The sequence below is a fragment of the Odontomachus brunneus genome, unplaced genomic scaffold (genome assembly GCF_010583005.1).
Source record: "Odontomachus brunneus isolate Ranch 3 - 2012 unplaced genomic scaffold, Obru_v1 Obru_scaffold_208, whole genome shotgun sequence".
Lineage (NCBI taxonomy): Eukaryota > Metazoa > Arthropoda > Insecta > Hymenoptera > Formicidae > Odontomachus > Odontomachus brunneus.
The window spans coordinates 17,736-38,875 of record NW_022639658.1 but is presented as its reverse complement, the minus strand read 5'-3'; the positions used below and the strand labels follow the sequence as shown (position 1 = coordinate 38,875).

Sequence of the window (21,140 nt, the reverse complement as noted above, 5' to 3'; positions counted from 1 at the left end):
AGAGAGAGAGAGAGAGAGAGAGAGAGAGAGAGAGAGAGAGAGAGAGAGAGAGAGAGAGGGAAAGGTAGAGGGAGAAATAGATAATATAATTATAATATCCTTCGAGGACGTGTATATAACAAGTGGGGCATGTTAATTATTAATATTACGAACGGATATTCAGTGTTTCTTCGAGTTCATCAGTTATGAGAAGCATTACGCCGTCATATATCTCCCAAGAGGCCAATTATCCTATTTTACTGCGCTCGAAATTAATCCACAGTGAAGAAATCGTCCAAAATTAACGTTGATCCCTCTCTCCTGTTGGGAATTAAAAGATTAATATTCGATGTTCTCTCGTGAGGTGGATCCTCGCGGATTCTCGTAGCCTCTCATGAACTTCAGAGACAGGAAGTACAGAGAAAGATCGAAAACGGAGAACGAGGGCAACGCGTGACATGTCGCGCTCGGCGGATACGAAGAAATCCCGGAAATCCCCGGAGAGCGTCGACTGGAAAAGTGGCTGTTTTACGAATGTTACGGAGAGTGCCAGAAGCCGTCAGCACGGTACAATGATAAAAAGAAAGAGAGAGATAGGAGAAAGAGAAAAGGAGGGAAAGAGAGAGAAAGAAAAGGAAATACTCGAGGAAGTGGAAGTATGGAAGTTATCCTGTTGCATTGGCTAACGCAACGGCGTCGGCAGTCGGTACACCTCCTGGGGATTTCGTCGACGTGTTCTAAACACGTTCGCGGGATCAGGTACAATGGCCGGTGGCCGTTAAAGGAAGGATCTTGGACGAGGGCAGCGTTATTCGCGGTAATCGACGATACGTACGTGCGCGCGTTCGCGAAACAACCTGAGCGAGGCGTTGCATGGACCCTTTCGAAGGGGGAGCTCGAGAAAGACTTTCGAAACACGGGGGAGAAACACGCGTTAAAATAGACAGATCCATCGTGAAGATTGCGTGCGTGTGTACGTGCGTGCTATGTGTGAGTGTTTCTTAACGAGTTCGACGTTCGAACTCTCACGAGAAAGAGAGAGAGAGAGACAAGATGGAAAGTGTGTTGAGTCTCGACGAAACTTTTCCACTTTTGATGTCGAATAGGGAAGACCGCGGCTGGATGTCCCATATTTCAGAATTTCGAAGTTGCAACTTGGAGAACTAATTGTTGTGATCGACTGTTCAACGTGTGATAGCGGCAATCTTCTTTCGTGTATCAAAGCCCGCCGCGATCCCGTTAACCGTATATTTTATTTTGTAATAATCAAAATATGAATGCGTAGCAACGCGGCCATTTTGCCTTGGTACCAGGTTCAGTTGTCTAATAGTACAGGATAAAGAAGACCGTATATAAAATATGTATCCTGACTAATAGTTTTGGTTTTTCTGCGAGAGAGGTCTCCACAGTTCTGCTGTCGGCTCTCAATTATGGGTAACTTTATCTTGCTCGCGCATATTCCCGGTTTCAATTATTTTATGAATAAAAATTGCTTTTATTATCCAGGATATATATCATACACTTGCAAGAAACTTCATTCGAGCTAATAACACGTCGCTGAACTTTATTTACTTACAATGGACAATATTAAGATAAACTTTCGAGGAATTAAAAAATTTACTGTTATTATTAAATCAGTTTTTTTCTATTTTGTCACTATAACATTATTTCGATCTTAATGAAAAGGAAAAGTGTCTATGTTCCAAAAAGACCATTTCGCGATTTTGTGTTTACTATTTTTCTTAACATAAATACGAAAAAGAGCAACATACTCCTAGAGACATCTGGACCCGGTCTCCCTTACCTCAACAATCGCGACTCGAGTGTCTTTTATGGACGTGGAAATTTGGAAATTAGGCGAACGATGGAATTTCTTGAACGCATGTGAAGATTCGCGAATTATAATTACTGGAAATTAAGAGACAGCGGCAGAATATGATAAATATTAATTTGTAATAAGTTTGATACTTCGATGTAATTAGTTGATGTTGCGAGATCGAAGCTTTACGATCGCGTCGGTAATTTTGATATCCTGTTTTTGAAACGACGAAGAGAACAAATGCAAGAGGTGGCGTGTCCGAAACGTCACGATTGTGACGTTTCAATTTGTAACTCCAACATCGAACCGGTAAATTGAAAAATTCCTCTGCTATTACACCTCTCTCTCTCTTACTCGGAGAGGTAACCTTTATTACGCAGCTGCGCGAACGATACTGTCTGAGGGAATGATAGATGAAGACGGGAAATATGTTTGAACAACAAATTTAGCGCATGAAACCGTCATAAAGATTGAACGCAACAGGGACATTAATTCGCGAACATTTGCACAAAAAAGAAGAAAGAAGGATGTCAAATATATCACTCGCGCATATCAAATCGATTTGCTCTAACGCGAACGAGTATGCGCGTCTACGAAGAGAGTCGCCCTGGAAAATGACTTCCCCTTTTATAAATATTTACGAATCGATCAACGAAAATTTTATGCGACGTTCTACTCGGGGCTCTTTGCAGTAAGTCGAGTCTCAAGTTAATTAATCCGCCCGACTGCGGCAGCGGTAGAGCCCAGATAGACTTTTATGATTATCGCGACGTAAGAGACAATCGATGATGGAAGTTCGACGGTTTTTTTAATTGCATTTAGGAAGCAATAGTCGACGCATTAGTTCGCAGATGTGTTAAATGATTTTTTTTTTTTAAATCACAGTGGTCTATGTTCCTATTACAAAGTTATAAACGTTCAAAGCTTTTCATTAGATAGATTCACACGATTATCACAAAGTGTGACAATCGATAATGGAAACTCTACAATTTTTTAAATTACATTTATGAAGTAAATATACTGTATTGATCTGATCGTGATCATTAAATTCATACCATACAATAATGCAATTCTCTTATGTTGTATTGATGCAGCAAAACAGATTTATATTAAAATATATATTCAGAATTTTTCATTGCATTTCACGTGACACATTGTTTGCATCAAAATTTGATCGTTTTTTCGATATTTCATTCATAAAGTTATAATCTTCTCATAAGAAATGCAACGTTTCTAAGTCGACTAGTAAATTTGCTGCAAAATTGCCTATTTGACATTTTATGCACTTGTCCACTTGAGTCTTGTTATTGGTGCCTGAAAAGTTGTGTTATTGCTTAGTACATTTGTGAATTAATACAATAATATACTGTTTTGAATTAATCATTAAATACACATCATATAATAACGTGAAGTTTTGATTACATTGACGCAACAACAAATTGACTAAAAATTCCATTCAGATTTTTATATTAAGTTTTGCATGGCATATTGTTTTGAACAATTTTTTGATCATCATTTTTGTATTTTTTTTTATATTTTCATCTCGTCGTTCCACACGACGAGAGAATTTTACAGTAAAAACTATTATAGAATTCTGTAACCGAGAAATAGATCGAAGTTCAGTAATTGATCATTCCGCCATCTGGTATATGACATTTTACGGACTAAAATGAGTTATTAAAAAATCTGCTACATTTCTAATGAAATTTGTTATGTTTCAGGCGAAATTTTTTTCTTATCAGAATTACTACTTTATTTACTAACAAACTATTCCCCTGCACTATTGGAGAATTAGTAAAGTTAAAAAGAATTTATATGAAAAAATCTACAATATTCCCTCGATATATGTAATAAATGTAAATGTCATATGAACTACTCATAAAGGACGCAACGAATTATAAATCGACTAATGCAGTTGCTGCCAAATTTAAGTACACCCGTCTATCTGGGAAGTTCCATTGAACGGTTTCGTCCATCTTGACCAAATTAACGTGAGTTTAATGCCGGCCAGAAGAAATAAAAGAAAAATAAGTGGTCTTCGACTATCGGACCCTCGAACCCGGCCATTGTTTGTTGCGTAAGGGGATGGGGATAAGAGTGCCGAAGACGAGAGCGGTCGCGAAAGGGGTTGAACGTTTGCGCTCAGTAGAAAAAGTGTGTACGTGTGTGTGCGCGCGCGTATATGTGTGTGTGAAAGAGAGAGAGAGCCGGATCGGCAGAATGGATGCATTGAATAACAGTATCGCGCGGCGCACGCGAGTGATCGGCGTTTCAATTAAGCGTGATCGCGATAACGCCCGCGGTATGTGTATGTATGTGTGTGTGTGTGTGTGTGTGTGTGTTTATAACGTTTATTATGACACTTAATCTGGACGATGTCGATTTGAAGGCGCAACAGCTTCACACGGTGGATATTGCGACGTGCGTGCGCGAGCAGCCGGATCGCCAGAATTAAGCGGAGCAATATTCGCTTAATGTGTATGCAAAATTCTCCTGTTTGTGCGTTTTTGCAGCACGTGCGCGCGCCGCCGCTTAGCCGGCGACTTTTAATCGAGCTGCGACGAATTTCGCGATGAAAGTATAGGCGCGAATAATTGTTATCCGCTTTTTAAACATGCGATAATTCGCACGCCCGAACTTGCGGTTGAAATTCGGCTTATCCGCAGCTTCTTTTTCGTTTAATTTGCGCGTTAACTACAGCGCGCGCGTTCGTCGTTTTTCCACATCTAAAGCGGACTCGTCAGGTAAAATAATTTTCATGAAAAACTGGTCATTAGCACAGAAACTGCCGAGTTTTTATTGGCAAGGAAACTAGGGAAAATGTAATACTAAATAGTATTTATTTGTCAGTTATTGGCCAGAAACTGGATAATAAAAATGGTTAGTAAATGTTGGGCAGTTTTTTGCCTAGCAAAGGCTCAGGAAATATTTGTATACATAATGTTTATTAGCTAGTTATTGGCCAGAAACTAGGCAAGGAAAAATGATAATTAAAAATAAAGCTACAACTACCCAAGTAGAAAAATTTCCAAGAAAACCAGCTGTAAACAGGTCAGTTGTTACTGTGTGTGCGGCTAGATTTATTCTACAGTAACTGTTCAGAAACTAGATAGTAAAATAGTGGCTAATGTTTCTTGGCGTTATTAGCCAGAAAATAGGCAAGAAAAAATGATAAGTAAATATTGTATGGGCAATTTTTCTATTGTAAAATATTAGTCTTCTCCGAAACTAGGCAAGAAAAAATGCTAATTAAAAATAAAGCCACAGAAATTTCAATAATAAATGATTTTGCGCGTGAAAAGACTCTTCTTCTGAAATACGAGTTTCACTTTTGCTCTCTTTCTCTCTCTTTTTATATTGATTAATAAAATATATCTTATATAAAATATATAACTGATCAGAAACTAGCGAGAAACTAGCAGGTAAATTCCTGGTCAGTTATTGGACTAAGAAGAGGTCGCTCTTTCTACTTGACAAGTTTTATTCTCGAGATAACACGAAGCGACATCGATATCGGATCGAAGGAATCGGGGCGATCTCGCGATTCGCGAGAAATTGTACCTCCAACGTTTATCGAACACGACGATGGGTGCGGGAGAAGCTTTCCGCGGTGGAAACGGAAGTAGCAGAATTCCGGTAGAAGCGCGCGGGATGTGCAGTTCCAGCAAATCGTCGGCGAGTATAATAGAGGGGGGCCTCGTAGCCGTCTACGAAAGGACGAAGTTTGTCTTCGTAAGAAAAGAAGAGCTGAGGGCACGAGGTGGAGAGGGATCGCGAGTAACAGGATTTTCGGATTAGGGTAACACGGTCCTGGTAATTGTTCCCTTGTCTCGGTTCAATCCCGAGAAGGGGCCCGGAAAAAAGCGCTTGGAACAGAACGCCTCGGTGCAGGCGGTCGAATAAAGTCGCGCACCTCCGCCCGTCCTCATCCTGATGATTTTATGTTCAATTAACCCTTTGATATATCTCACTCGAGTCACTCCGCGGCCCTCACCGAGAGACGACGGCCGTCTGTTCTTGTCGAACATAAATCGTCGATTTTACATTCCGGATGAGAGACAGCCACGTTCGCTTTCCCCCTTTCTCTCGCGTTTCTTCTTCCGCTCTTTTAATTATTTTGTAACATTGAAAGATTATGCTCTCGAGATGGGCAAGTTTATTATTTTCTTAGAGGAAAGACATCGAGAACTTGGTGTCAAAATTAAGAGACAGAATTTTGCATTGATATGCAACTGAAGGTATCAATAACGCATGGAAAGAAAAAAGTTAGTCGTGATAGTAAGAATGTAGTGATTAAATCTTGCGTTATAACATACTCTCTTAAAATAAATGAGTAAAAATGTTTCTGATCGAATCAGTAAAATGAGTATTTCACCGGCAATTAGTGAATATACTAAGAGAGAAATTATCTGAAAAATAGAAAATATTTATTTTCCATGAGTATTAATAACATATTTACTTATATTAATGTACATATACTTACATTGAGGAACATTTTTTTTAAATGGAGAAATATATTTTTTTAACCGTTGCTTTTCATAAAAACAATTATTTATTCTATTTAAATAAAAGAATTTAGATTGTGAAGTGGATAGGTTATTGGTACTCATCGAATAAATGTTTTTTATTTTTTAGATATTCTTTCTTGATATTCTTTCTTTCATTGAGCTTCAATTATTTTTAATGAAAACCGTATCTTATTCTTCCGTCTTGTATCTCATTGATTTTGGCCAGTGGATGTAAGATTTCACTGCAAAATTTGTAGTACTCAAATTCATTATACGCGTGCCAAATCTAATTTTCTACATTTGCGATGATGAAATTAATGGCTTCTATGCGCTTTACGCTGCGTTGATACTGTCTGGCTCTGTGTTGTGCGTTAATACCGGGAATAGTTGTTACTATTACTGATCTTTTCAGCGAGATTTTATTGATTGCAGTACTATACTTATAACTGAACCATCAATTGTAAATATAGCATTTCAGTGAAAAATTCGACGATATGGATAATTAAAAATGTAACTGCCAATAGACATATATTTGGCTATGAGAATAGCAGTAACTCTTTCAAAGTGAAACAATGAATAATCACTGATAAGTATGGTACTGAGCAGTTTCAGTGCTATACTTATAACTGCAAATCAGTATATATTCACTGCTTTCAATGATGTTTCACTGATTCACTTTAAGAGAGTAGCAAAAAACTTAAATTGCAATGGCAAATTTGTAGTTACAGCAATAAATACATTTTCAGCAAACCATGATTAGCTGCGACAGTGAAACCTTTTTTCCGTGTGTAGAAAAGGAATTGCTTTCCAGCTTTTTCATAAAATGTCACCTATTAATTTAGAGTATATTTAAGAAAAGTATGCGATATACACAGGATGAGTCATCTAACATAAGATCTTAAAATATTTCTGTTGTTTTTTATATTAGAGCTAAATGTGCAAGGAATAAATTATATGGTTGGAAGGATTAGCTGGAGCAATATTTATCCCTTCTAGCCACACAATTTATTCCTCGCGCGTTCTCCTCTAAAATAAAAAAAGAAAAACAACAGAGACATTTTAGAATCTAAAGTTAAATGACTCATCCAATACGGTGATTCTCCGTGCTGGGATTCTCTCAGAGATAAATAAATTGTCGGTCACTTGTGGTCGACGTAGCGTCTCTCGGCGTGTTTGTTCAAGGGGTGATCGCGATATCCATCATCGCATGCGTCAAGTCTCTCGAAGAATCCGGACCGACTCGGATCGGTGGTGTTCGTGTTCAAGATTGATGCACCACCACAAACAGCAATTGTCATAACCCGTGGAGGAAGAGTTCTCCCGCGCAAGCACGGCGCGTTCCGCGTAACCGATTTACAACCAGCAAATTGCTTTCTCCACTCAACCATATACGCTTGCCGCTCCGTCGTCGTATCGTAGCTCAGCGTATCGAAAAGCTCTTTGCGGTTTTAGTTCGCCACCCTTTCGTGTTCGCTCCCTTCGCTCTCCTTCATCCTCCTCTTGCTCTTCCTCCTTCTTTTCACTATTAACTGTTTTTTCCACACTCACGTTGTAGAACGCGGAGCTGACGCGAGCGGACTCCCTCATTACGCGCGTTTCAAATCGAGCGTAATCGATATTCAATCGAACGCCTCTCTACCCCTCGAACGTCTTCCACGTGGGGCGAGACGGTGTCGGAGCAAGGTGATGGTGCGAGGAAAAAATAATGGAGGATATAACGTGAGAGAGAGAGAGAGGGGGAGGGAGGGATGGAGAGAGGAAGGGAGAGGGAGAGGGAGAGAGCACGGCGTGCACAGTTCGAGACAAACGGGGCGGTAGAACGAGAAAACTGAGAGGAAAGGTGGTAGGTAACGGCACTTCGAGATCGAACAAAGAGTGCTCGAGGCACTCGGCAAGTACCAGATGGAAAAATGGCTGTTTTACGAACACAACGGTCGCGCTGGTATTGCGAGCACAATGTGACGACTCGAGGGGAAGAAGTCCGAGGGGCGGTAGCGCGGAAGGATACCCCGGGACGGCTCGTCTTGTTGTTGTCGTCCCATTTAATACCCTCGGAGGTGACGAGGAAAGCTCGCCGAAGCTCTCGGGTCTCCTCGGCTCGGCCGACCGTTCAAATATCGTCTATGGGACGAAAGTTGATATCTCGACATCGGGCTCTCTCGGGTCGCGCGCCGCGCAAAAAATTCAGTGTTGGATATCCTCCGAAATTTCACTCGTTATTAATTATAACATTAATTTCGTTAGTTTTTTATGTTCAGCGCGAAGCTTTTAGCGTGAAAATTAAAAACCGAGAAATTGAGAGATACAGCCAATTTATATAGCGCTCAAATAGACTTTCGTGATTCTAATAACATAAAACATTTAATGATAGAGAGAAACTACGATATTTTTAATTATATTTATGAGGCAAATATGCTGTATTGAATTAATCATTAAATTTACATCATTCAATAACATAAATTTTTTGTTATATATTTTTAATGCAATTACAAATCTACTAAAAATTATCCAGGTAGACTTTCATGATTATCACAACGTGAGACGATCGATGTTGGAAGCTCTACAATTTTTTTTATTTATATTTATGAGGCAAATATATTGTATCCAGATAATCATTAAATTTTGATATTACACAACAATGAAAATTTTATGCTACATTGATCTAGCTACAAATTTATTTAAAGTTACACATTCAAGTTTCTCTATATTAAATTTATATATTAAATATTAAATTTAATATACTATTATTTTAAATAAATTTCGATTAATCTTTTCGTATTTTTCTGTTTCGTTATTTTACGTGATGAATATAAGTGACATACACACTAAGAGAAAAAAATATCCCGGAAATAAAAAATTATTAATTTTCGGTGGGTATTAATAACATATTTACTTTAATCCAAATTCTTTTATTTAAGCAGAATAAACAGTTGCTTTTATGAAAAGCAACGGTATGTTTCAGGAAAAAATATATTTTCTCACTTAAAAATAAATTTTTCTCAATGTAAATATATGTATATACAAGTAAATATTTTATTATTAGTGCTCGCCGAATAAGTATTTTTTATTTTCTAGATATGTTTCCTCTCAGTGTATAAACCACTCATAACCACGCAATTTTTACAAATCGACTAATGAAGTTGCCACCAGTTTTACGTACACCCGTCTATTTGGTTAAATTTTGGGGGACAGAAATAGTGGATATAAAATTTGGATTCTTTTAAAGGAAGAAAACTCGCGCTAACGCGAGAGAGTGCTCCGCGTTGTTGCTTTGTGTACGCTTGCGCGCACTCCCGAGACGTCATCGGCGTTCCTCGTCATCGTCTCTGTCTCTAATCGCAAAATAAACGAAGACTCAGCCGCGAAAAGCTTGGCGCATGTCCGCACTTTTCGCTATAAATCAGACGCTTAACTCTCGCCATAAGCGAGCTATCGCCGCGGTTGCCTTTTCCCTGCGGATTTTCGCGCGGATCGATCGCGCGTCGCGTTGCGTCCCGTCCCGTCCCGTCGTTCGCGTCGTCACCGCCGAATGATTTGTTTTATTCGTCTCTGAAATATATACCGAGCCATCCGCCGATCCCAACCAGGAGTCGGCGCTCCGTACAGGACGCCTCGCACAATAGCCAGGCCGCTGACAATGGCGTCGTTAGCGATGGCCTCGGGCTCCGCTCTCTCCACTGCCTCCGAGAGAGAGCGAGAGAAAGAGAAGGAGAGAGAAACAGAGAGACAGAGAGTACCGGGGGTGGCGTGTACAGGGTGCCCCAGAAGCCGCGCTATCCCCGCGTCTATACGCGTAGATTCCTCCACGAATTTGGAGTCAAATTTCCGTCGGCGCGAAAGGGCGATCGCAGGAACGCCATCCTTCGCTGTGACTTGTTCAATGCACGACGCTGAATGTCTTGGTAATTAAGTATTCTAATCAAATTATTCTTTCCTTACCGCGCGCCCTTAGAGGGCTCTGGCCAGAATTAAATAAGGAAGAAAGTTCTTTGTTATTATGCCATTGGAGGGCGATCTCTGGATTTTTCGTTGTTCTCAAATAAATTCTTCCCTGCATACATTATTATAGCAGTACTTTCGGAAAATTGATTTCTCCGGGGTCCGTGCGTTGGAAGAAAATTCACACGGAAAAAAAGATCTGCTACATATGGACAACTAAACATAATTTGCTGTGTTAGTCATTTTTTCTTTGCTGCAGGAGCCAATTTCCTTGCTATGATAAAATCTGCAACGGTATGTTTCAAGAAAAAATATATTTTCTCACTGAAAAATAAATTTTTTTTAATGTAAATATATGTATATACAAGTAAATATTTTATTATTAGTGCTCGCCGAATAAGTATTTTTTATTTTCTAGATATTTTCTTCTCAGTATATAAACCACTCATAAGGGGCGTAATTTTCACAAATCGACTAATGAACTTGTTTTACGTACATCTGTCTATCTGGTTGAATTTTTGGGGACAGAAATAGTGGATATAAAATTTAAATTTTTTTTAAAGGAAAAAAAGAAAGTTTAACAAGAAAATTTGCTCCTGGAACAAAAAATATGGCTAAAGCAGTAAATTATGTTTACCATCTGTAGCAAATTTGCTATGTTAGCCACTTTTCTTGCTAGATAGGAGTAGATTTTCTTGTCAAAGAAAATAGATTCCTGCAGCAAAGAAAAAGTAACTAACACAGCAAATTATATTTAACGTCTATGTGCAAATTAGTTTGCTGCTGCAGCAAATAATTTTTTTCCGTGCATGGCCTCCGAGACACGCTGTACATAATCGTATCCATTTTCTATTGCTCTCTCTGTACTTCTGTTTCTCCCTTTCTCTCGTCTAATGCAAACGATCGGGCCGAAGATCACACGTGCACAGTTGCACGTCTGACGAGATGTACGTGACGATCTCTATGTGCATATGAAGAGATCACAAAAGATGCTATTAAAGCGCGACCGATCCAAATTTCGTCTCACGCAATTAAAAGTGATTCGATGCTCTTTGCGCTCTTCAAGATATTTCTAGTAAAGAAAAAAGAGCTCCATACTTTTTGTGCTTTTAAGAACAAAGTATCTCCGTTTTGCAGGCAATAGAAGAGAGTAGAGATCGAAATAATTGAGTGGAACAGATATATAATGTGTACGCAGCTTCTAAAACAAATAAGTTTAGTGTCGGCACTAACTGAGCTCTCTCTCTCTTTCTTCCCTCTTTCTCTGTCACTCCTCCGCATTATTCGTCCACCGAGAGAAGAGCGTCGATATCGTAATGATCTCTTTGCCGTTCTCCCTTCCCTCTCCCCTCGCGATGCACCCAATTTCTTTCCGGTGCATTCTGCGCTCGCAGCCGGGCGAACAATGCGCGCTCTAATTTTCGCGAACGCGCGCGCCAGCGACCCGACACCGTTCGTTACTCATTAACTCGTCGCGATGGTACGAGACAATCGATCGCGTGCGCGCGAGCGCGACCCGTGGCTGCTTGCAAAACTGTTGAATGTGGTATGGAGTTGCAAGCCGGTGTGTGATAATGGCGATAATATGTTGGGGAAGTACATTGTCCGATAATTCACTGTCTCTCTGACGGACAATAACGTCATCCTCGTTGCGCACTTACATCATTCGTTAATTACGGTTCGAACATGCAGCGCGTCGTTGACGTGCTTATGTATGAGAAAGAACGGGAGAAAGAGAGAGAAAGAGATATGCAGTAAGGTGACCAGATTTCCCAGTCCTGAATTCGGGCACTCATAAATGTGTGAAGCGGGGGGATAAAAAGATCCGAAAATTATTTGACAATCATTGAAAATGATGACAAATCGGTGTCTCGAATAGCACTCGAAAAAATTCGGGACAAAGGATGAAAAATCGGGACGTCTGATCATCTTATATGTAGTCGAGACGAATTTCACGACGAAAAAGTTGACCGTCCGTGCGGCGTAATCGTCGAGTGGAAAAGCCTCGGCGCGAATATCGCGAATCGCGAACTATCCTCAACTATTGTTCAATTCGGGAGAAGGTACGTTCTGCACCCTTCCGTCGGAATCACCGTCGGGCCGATGAACAATTTCAGTGCCGAGTTTACGGAATCCACCGAAGAATCCGACGCACTGCACTGATCAAATATATATATATATATATATATATATATATATATGTGTGTGTGTGTGTGTGTGTGTGTGTGTGTATACGGTCCGCGACGATCTCTCTCTCCCCCTCTCCCCCCTCTCCCACCCTACTCTTTCTCTCTCGAGCTGATCGGAACTTCGCGGCGAAACTATGGAATCACCTGACAAAGAAGAGATTGATGGCGCCGAATTCTTCGGAAGTACGTACACATTGCGCGAATCTGCCTTTTAAGGATCCTACAGAGGGGCGGGGAAGGAGGGAAGGTGTACGGGGGACCATTACTCCGTTGGAAATCAATTTACTCCGGGATAACCGATTATTACAGATTGTCACTTGGATCACAGCTCATTATCCTTTCGGAAGATCATCTCTCGCTCGAAAAATCGACCCTCGCGTCTTTATTTCGCGATTTTTAAGTAGTCCTTCGCGATGATGCGATCTTCGCTTCCGCTTACCTTATTAACAATCCTCGTACGCAACATTCGACACCTAACATTTTGTCCACGAGCGTGACTTCAATTCGCAAACGCCTAACTCGGTTTATTTTTCCCCTTCTAAAAGGATCGGTTGTTCCAACTTCTTAGTAAGTTAAGGGGATGCTGAAGCTAAAAACTTTACCGACAGAATACTGACATTTTTCTGTAAAGTTTACATCGTATTAGTTGTACAGAATTACAAATGCTTTTACGTAATAAAACTACTTGTAAAAATAAGTAGGAGTATTGCTCAATATATGACGAAAACGAAAAAAAATGTTAAGTGTAAAATCTTAAGCCGTCAGTTAGCATAATATTTGCCCAAACTAAAAGTTTCGCAACTTATATATACCGAAAGCATGGATATTCTAAAAAAAAATGTTGAAGAATATTGCTTCGCATCTGGCCTCAGAAGCTTAAAAATATCTGAAAAGTTTAGAGAGAGAGGGAAAGATTTCTACACATGTATGTGATAAATTAGGTTAAATTTTTTGCTGAATATGGTAAAACAAAACAACACATATTTACGTAAGTTCTGTATGAACGAGAAATATAAAAAAAAATAGCGTGATTATATCAGTGACGATCGTCTCTGCGTTATTAACATTGTTCGTCATCAACTTCAGCATCCCTTTAACTGATAGTTAAATCATATGTCTGTCTTTGTTTTGCCTTCAACTATAAATTTTATATTATTTGCTATTATTTTTATATTATATTTCTGTAACCTATGCGCTTGAAGGGATGATATCCTAGGGTGCATAATAAGTGAAATTCTCTTTCTTTCTTTTGACGTAGACAAAGACAGACATGTGATTTAACTTACCAAGAAGTTGGAACAACCGACCCTAAGTAAGGATCATTTTTAACGAGGAATATTTTCTCAAAAACACTTTTGAAATATACTCATACATACTCATCACAAGTTTTGAAAAAGCTTTTTTAGCAGTAGAATAATATTTCTCTACGTGTGTGTCTGGGAGAGGAGGGAAGACAGAGTTGTTACTATTAGCTGACCCTTTCAGCGAGATTTTACTTATTACGGTGTAGTACTCACGAGTGCACTAGCAATTATAGGTATAGCGCGCAATGAAAGACATACCGATTGTACTTTAGAGAGACAGAGAGCAATCCGACTCGAAAGGCAAAGGCCGCAAATTAGCGAGGACACGCGTCGCCCGTTGTAAATAGCCGGCGATCGGCTGCATGGTCCACCCTCTCGCGTTGTCTATTTTAATTTAGCATTTTTGCCCGCTCGGGCGTTGAAAGCGCCGTTCGTCCTCACCCTCGTGCGCGACGTTAATTAATACTAATATGGCCGAGCCTCATTAACGGCCACGTTCATTAAATATTCACACCGCGCAGACAGCGCGGTATATCCCCGGCCGCATCGATTCAATCGCATTGTGACGCGGCACGGCGAAATGAAAACTTGCCGCGCCGCTTGATATACCTTTCATCCACTTTTCCCTTCGTTGCGACAGCGATTCAAGCGCGTTCGCAAACGGACGCGACGGACTCTTTCTGTCTGTCTCAGGAGCGGCGGCGGGGCGCGGAGGGAGAACGAGAGGAATGAAGTCGCGCGTCGTCCTATTTCTCTCGCGATTCTTTCACAGCCCCGCGGAATGTCTCTTTTCTCTATTATCCCTCTTCCTCCCTCTCCCCTTCCTCTCGAAGAAAAAGAAAAAATCCGTCGAAAATTCCGAGAACCCTCGAACGCGACTTCTCTTCTCCGTGTTCACTCTCTCGATGCTGCGTAATAATTACTTTTGTCCGAGGTAAAAATAATTGTCTCACTTTTTTCTGCTTAACGTGGCAATGCGCGTCTGCGGATTGACAGACGCATCTTCGAACTCTCGTAGACTCGGTGTAAATGATAAGTTCCCGCGTCACATACGTACGCAACTCATTACCGTAATTATTGTCTGTCTTGGAGAAGAGAGACATGTGTTCCACAAAGAAAAAAAAATAGATTACAAGCAGTTCGATCCTCTCGAGAGGAGTCCTGCACGCTATGATTTCCAGCGTAACGACGGTAATGTACACGAGAAAAGACACGAGAGCGATCGTTGGTGTTGCCCCAACTCGAACTTATACTCGATTACTAAGTTTGCTTGCATCCCTTTCTCTCTTTCTCTATTTCTCTATCTATCTATCTATCTATCAGCGGAAGAGTACATTATATTATATAATTACATTATATTAGTCGCTGGAAGATTACTTTCCCGTCATTCAAGTCAGCGAATTCTATGCGTGCGAACATGTTCACAGAAAAAGAATTGTTCTCTTAAAGTGAATCAGTAAAACTGTTTCCGGCCGAAGTAGCAAAGGTAGCACTTCACCGATTATCAATGAATATTCACTGATTTTCAGTGAAAACGCTTCCACTTTATTGCTCCGCCTTATATTTCACTCACTCACTCGAAAAAATATTTTGCTGGTCCAGGTAGAATTATAAATGTCAGAGTTAAAATGTATCGCTGTTTTTTTATATTTGCTAGAAAATTGTGATACGTAGAATTTCCAGCAGCAGCATTCTAATAATATCTGCGAATAATTTTACATGGATGCGAGGATTATACATACATCCGTTTGTTTCTCTCGTCACTGTCTACTACAGTCTACTTTTATAAGAAATGTGGCTGACTTTAATGGACGTTATAGAAAGATTTAGCTTTCTTGCTAAATTTTATAAACAGTTCAGATAGAAATTCTGTCTTTGTCATCTATATTGCTTAAACACAAAATATATGCGATATCGCGGTGTTCGATAGTCATTTATCCATCTTGACTAATTTCTCGTATTTGAATAATTTCCACTATAATTGCAAGTCCATTTCTTTAAGTGCCGATTTTGACCAGTAAAAGTAAGATTTCACTGCGAAATCCGCAGTACACAAATTCGCGCGCGCTATGCCAAATCCAACTTTCTGCGTTTGCGGCGATGGAATTAACGGCTTCTATGCGATTTGCGTGCAATGACACTATCTGCGCTCGCGAATTGCATCAATAATAGGAACAACCGCTACTATTGACTGGTTCTTTTCATATCTTATTAATTACAGTGCTATACTATAACTGAACAATACCAATTGTAACATTTAAATGAAAAATACATTGTATACGTTGTATCTTAGAGAGTAGATGCAAGTATTTTAGTTCTTCACACTGAGGAGAAAAATTACTAAAAAAAATCAATAACACTTATTCAATAAATACTGATAACATATTTACCTAAAATTCAATTCTTCAAATTGAATAAAATAAACAATAGCTTTAATGAAAAGCTGAAGTTTTAAGAAAATGTATACTTTCCCACTTGAAGAATATTTTATATTAGTTCAAGTGTATGTTATTAGTATCCACTGAGTAAATATTTCTTATTTCTTAGACATTTCTCCGCTCAGTGCGGAAGAGTCTTTGACGTTATGATTTCGAGCGTAACGACGACGAAATATACACGGGAGAAGACGATCGCGATCGTTCTGGTGTTGCCCCAACTCGAACTTGTACTCGACTAAAGTTTGCTTAAATCAGCGGAAGGGTACATTATGTTAGCCGGTGGAAGATTATCTCCTCGTCGTTAAAGTCAGCGTATTCCACGGACGCCGCCGTCGCCGGCGCCGCCGCCGCCGCAGAATGACGGGATTTAATGGGATCGCGAACGAAGATATCTTCGCGCGGATGTAAAAGGCTTTTGAGTGTGTTGATAGGTTAACAGGATTAACGTGACCTCCGACGACGAGATACTTCCGTTAAAGGCAGCCCTCGCCTGCGCGAGAACGCGACCAGAAATTCGCGAGCGTGCCACCGGCCAAAAGAGCGTGTAAATAAAAATAATAAGGGGCGGCGGAGCCGGAGTGAAGGAGCGGGACGGCGGAGGGGCAGGTGGGGAAAGAGCAGGAACGGCAGTAATGGTGGCGGCGGCGGTGGGTGGTGGATAGCGTTGGTGGTAGCGGGGTAGTGGTGGAATCCCGCGACCGGACTCAAACATGTAAATTACGCCGGAAAATATCATGTAAATGCGATTTGCTGCGCGCGGCGCATTCGGCGACGGCCAGAAAACTTCCAGCTCCAAACTGGTCTGAATTAATTTAACGGGGTGTAACGTGTGCCGCGCGCGCGAGTACTTAACGCGGAACTTCGGCCGGTGCGTCGCGCCGCGCATCCCGTCGTCCGAAACCGCGTCTCGGGTGTGCCGAATTATTATCCTGTGCTTTTTTCTCTCGACACACGTACACACAGCCGCGCGATAAACAAATAACTGGCACGCGCGTGTGAAATTTCGCGCGGGGTTGAATGTAATGCGTGAATTTTTTCGAACGTTCGACAATCGACTCCCGAGAAAGCTCGCATTCTCGACGGAAACGAGCTGGGCAGTTTGAACAACCAGGGATTTAATTCAAAGGGCACTCTTTTATGGGGTATGGATACTCTCTCTCTCTCTCTCTCCCTCTTTTTTTCTGTATGTCGTACATCTCTCCCTCGCTCTCTTTACTACTGTTTCCAGGGCAACTCTCTGCGCGTTATACTTCCCGATAATGACAAAAGCACGTCACGCAGCGTGACGTCGCGCGGCGCAAACCGGTGGCGATATGATGTACTCTATTTTACTATGTAGATTTCCATACCTTAGATCAAAGAGCGCATGTGAAAAATAAACACGCGGCGAGCTATCCATTTGCGAAATATAGGAGACAACGTGCGCGCGCGTTTTTGACGCGAAACCCGCCGAGACGTAATCTTCAAAGCGATGACTCGATTTCGTTTTGCTCGCGACGCGAGCACGATTGTGTTCACTCAAGTTTATCCGTCGGAGAGAACTGTGCGCACAATGCGCATAAAGGATCTCTCACAAAGGGCCGCCGCACGGGTATTTAACTCGATTAAGAGCATAATCGTTAATCTCACCGCTGTTAATTCTATCTCGCGCTCGTGACGTTCCACATTGCGTGTTATGTATGTGTGTATGTGTATGTATGTATGTATGTATATATGTATATATGTATATGTGTGCTTCTCGCGTTCTCGCGACTCCCGCGCTGAAAGAATGCAAAATGTGACGCGTTCCCGATTATCCGCCGAATGCATGCATTCCCCCGAGGTGGATCTTACAAATTGATTTTAATTATTATCTGATGCTACACTCGATATAAAAACTTGTATTCTTCACAAAATTGCTATAAAGCTAAACTCAGATGATGGACATACAGAAAAATGGTCATAAGCTGTACTTTCTCCAATAATTGCTAAATAGTACATTTCAGCATCTGAATGTACGCACATAAACTACTACAAATATCGATTATCATTGAGAATGTCTACAAGAGCACGCTATTTTAGCAATTATTGGATAAATTATAGCCTATGGCCATGTTTCCCGTACAGCTATTATCCCGAATTTATCCTGCTTGGAACTGGTGATTCAGCTAAAGCAATCAGTAAAATCTTGCTGAGAGAATCAGTCGATAGCAGTCGACTGTTCCTACCATTGATGCAGTTTGCAAACGCAGACAGTGTCGTTGCACTCGAATCGCATAGAAGCGATTCAGACGCAGAGAGTACGATTTGACATAGGAAATAACGAATGCGTATTGTATAGATTTTGCAGTGAAATCTCACTTCCATTGTCAAAATCGGTGAGATATAAGATGGAGCAGTAAAGTGGAAATATCACCGCTGAGAGTCAGTGAATGCTCACCGATTGTCGGCGGGATGCTCCCTTTATTGATTCGGTCAGAAATATCCTTACTGATTCACATGAAGAGAGTGTCAGCTTGCAGAGTAGACTCGTGCATTTGTAATGGACTGTTAACGGACTCATTAGCCATCAATTGCCATTGATCTTAGTCAGTCGAGAATCAGAATGATGTGTCTTACCTTGCCGGATAGTCAAACGAATATTGTTTCGTCCGGACGTTCGTTTTACCGACAGATCGAGTTTTATCGTCGAATCCGCGACGGCTAGAATCGCAGAGTGGCTGCGCGAAAAGAGCTTGAGAGCGAGAGCAAGCAGCACTTACAGCCGAAATTGCGAATTGATCCATCCTCGCGAAGGCCGAATCGCGCTGAAATTACTCGGCAGTTCTTTTTTTTGTGGATCTTCATCCTTCGATTTTCGTGATCTCGCATAAAGCTGCGATTCATACACAATTGATTGGCCATTTTTCCTTATGGTCAATTGCACAATTACGCGTGAGAGCTCGTCAGCGAAGAAGAAAATTAGGACGAAGTTCGAAATATGCGAGCATCTCTCCCTCCCCTTTGCTGCTGCTGACCCCCTCCACCTCCTCTCATCCTCCTCCCTGGATAACCCTCTTGATCCTACGTCCCCCTATCACGGATCAAACGCGCCTCTCGCTCGTCGACTAATGCAAATTTCACGTGCTCCAGAAGCATCGATCGCTTAATTAATCTGTACCGACGTAAACGTGGAGGGCGGCTGCCATGCCGGCGCGACTCCCCCGCGGCGCGGCGGTTTCCCAATGAAATCGAATTTCGCGAGTAATCTCGGCCGTCTCGCGAAAAGCCGTGCATCCAATCGAGCCGGCCACAGTCGCGCCGGTGGCGGACAGGGAGAGCGCGAGAGAGGGTGACGCCGGGGAGAAAATCTCTCTCGGACGAGAGAAATCCGCAGTAAAATCGACCGCGATAAAACTATGAAGCAAGACAAGGAATGACTAATCGGAAGGGAAGAGAGGGGGAGGGAAAATTTCAACATACGTCGGAGCAGATTTAGCTGAGAGAGAGGCTGAGTCGCGCGACAAAAGAGAGACGGGTATCGTGTCGACGAACACAATTCGATTGTGCTGAAATATGACTAAATTGTAACGGAGGGTAGAACGCGGAGACGAGGCAGCGGGGGTGGGGCGAGAGCGCGATAGACATAGAGACGCAGTTAACTGATGGAGCAGAGACAGATAGACGGAGAAAGGGAGGGAGGGAGAAATACAGAGAGAATCGGATAACAGGGACGCGAGAGCGAGAGAGAAAGTGAGGCACGAAGAGTTTGTTCCGCGTTGGAAGAAAATCCCTGTCGACACGACGCGCCGCCACTGGGAAATTTCGTGACGAAGGGTGTGAGAGCGGGACCCGGTGCTCAGACTAACGCCTAACGCGCACCGGCTAACTAACGTCACAAGCCCCGACAAGAACGCGCGAACACAAACTTGCACGGTCCAGCGGTCCAACACGACCCTGGTGCGATCGCGTTCGATAACAAACGCTCGCCCACCCCGAAGAGGAGACTTTGCGACAATCCCGGAGCAATCTTGGCGAGAAAGCGAAAGTACGTCCGCCCGTCCTTAGTCGATAGTGATCCATTCTCTATCTTTTTCTCACCCGCCCTCCCTGCCTCTTTCTCTCTCTCTTTCTTATTCGAAATCTCGTTCTACGCACAAAGACGACGCGAAAGGAGCTTATGCATGGTACTTACGCATCGTTCTCGTCCGCCTCCGAGATCCGCAGTTTGTTCCCTCTGTCGCGAAACAACGTTCTCTCCGATTTCGCCCAACGACTCCTTGTTTCTCTGCCGGTGACGAGACGGCAAGCGCCTTGCGAGTGCGGCCCGAGGAGCGCAAGACGCGCTCCTTCGCCGCCGGATGCCCGTGTGCAATACGACGTGCTCGATACGACGCAACCGATACGCTCCTGTTGGACGAACTGAGCTCTCCCCCCCTCGCGTCGGCCTTATATAGCCCCCCCACCCCTCTAACATTCCCCTGACGGTCCCCCACTGCCGCAGCAACCCCTGTGCGCGAGACGTCGTCGTGGGGATGTGGATCCTGGTGGTCCACCGAGGACCTAGCATCCCCCTCGCGTCCTTTCTCGCCCTCGAGAGCGAGGGTGGGATTGTAGGGTGGCGGAGGCGGTGGAGGCAGAGGGAAAGTACCAGGGGGTGGCCGTGCATTCTCGCCCCTTCGCCCTTCCCGCACCCTCTGTGTGCGAGAGTCGACCATCTATCTCCCTCCGCTTGTCTCTCCGAGTGCACAGGCTGTCTCTTTCTCTCGCTCTCCCTCTTTCTCCCTTTCAACCCCCCTTCTCTCCTCTTTCTCTCTCACTCTTTCTCTCTTTTTCTGTCTCTCACGTTCGCTCGCTCGCTCACTCTCTTCCTCGTGCTACTGCTCCTTTTTTGCAACTGACATTTGTTAAGATGACTTTCATTATCATAGCTACCGCCGGCTGTTCCGCGTCACAACCGCCGCCCATGCCGCGCTCTATTCTCACTTTCATTATTTTTACTCGTG

At 42.3% G+C, this 21,140-nt stretch overlaps 1 protein-coding gene across 1 annotated transcript in view; it reads right to left on the bottom strand.

Moving 5' to 3' along the window:
• LOC116852245 overlaps positions 1 to 20,704 on the bottom strand; it is a 133,420-nt gene extending 112,716 nt beyond the window's left edge. Inside the window, exon 1 of the mRNA XM_032832408.1 lies at positions 20,330 to 20,704. Coding sequence (XP_032688299.1) covers positions 20,330 to 20,704 — 375 coding nt within the window. The remainder of the gene's footprint in view (positions 1 to 20,329) is intronic.
• Positions 20,705 to 21,140: the final 436 nt, after the last annotated feature.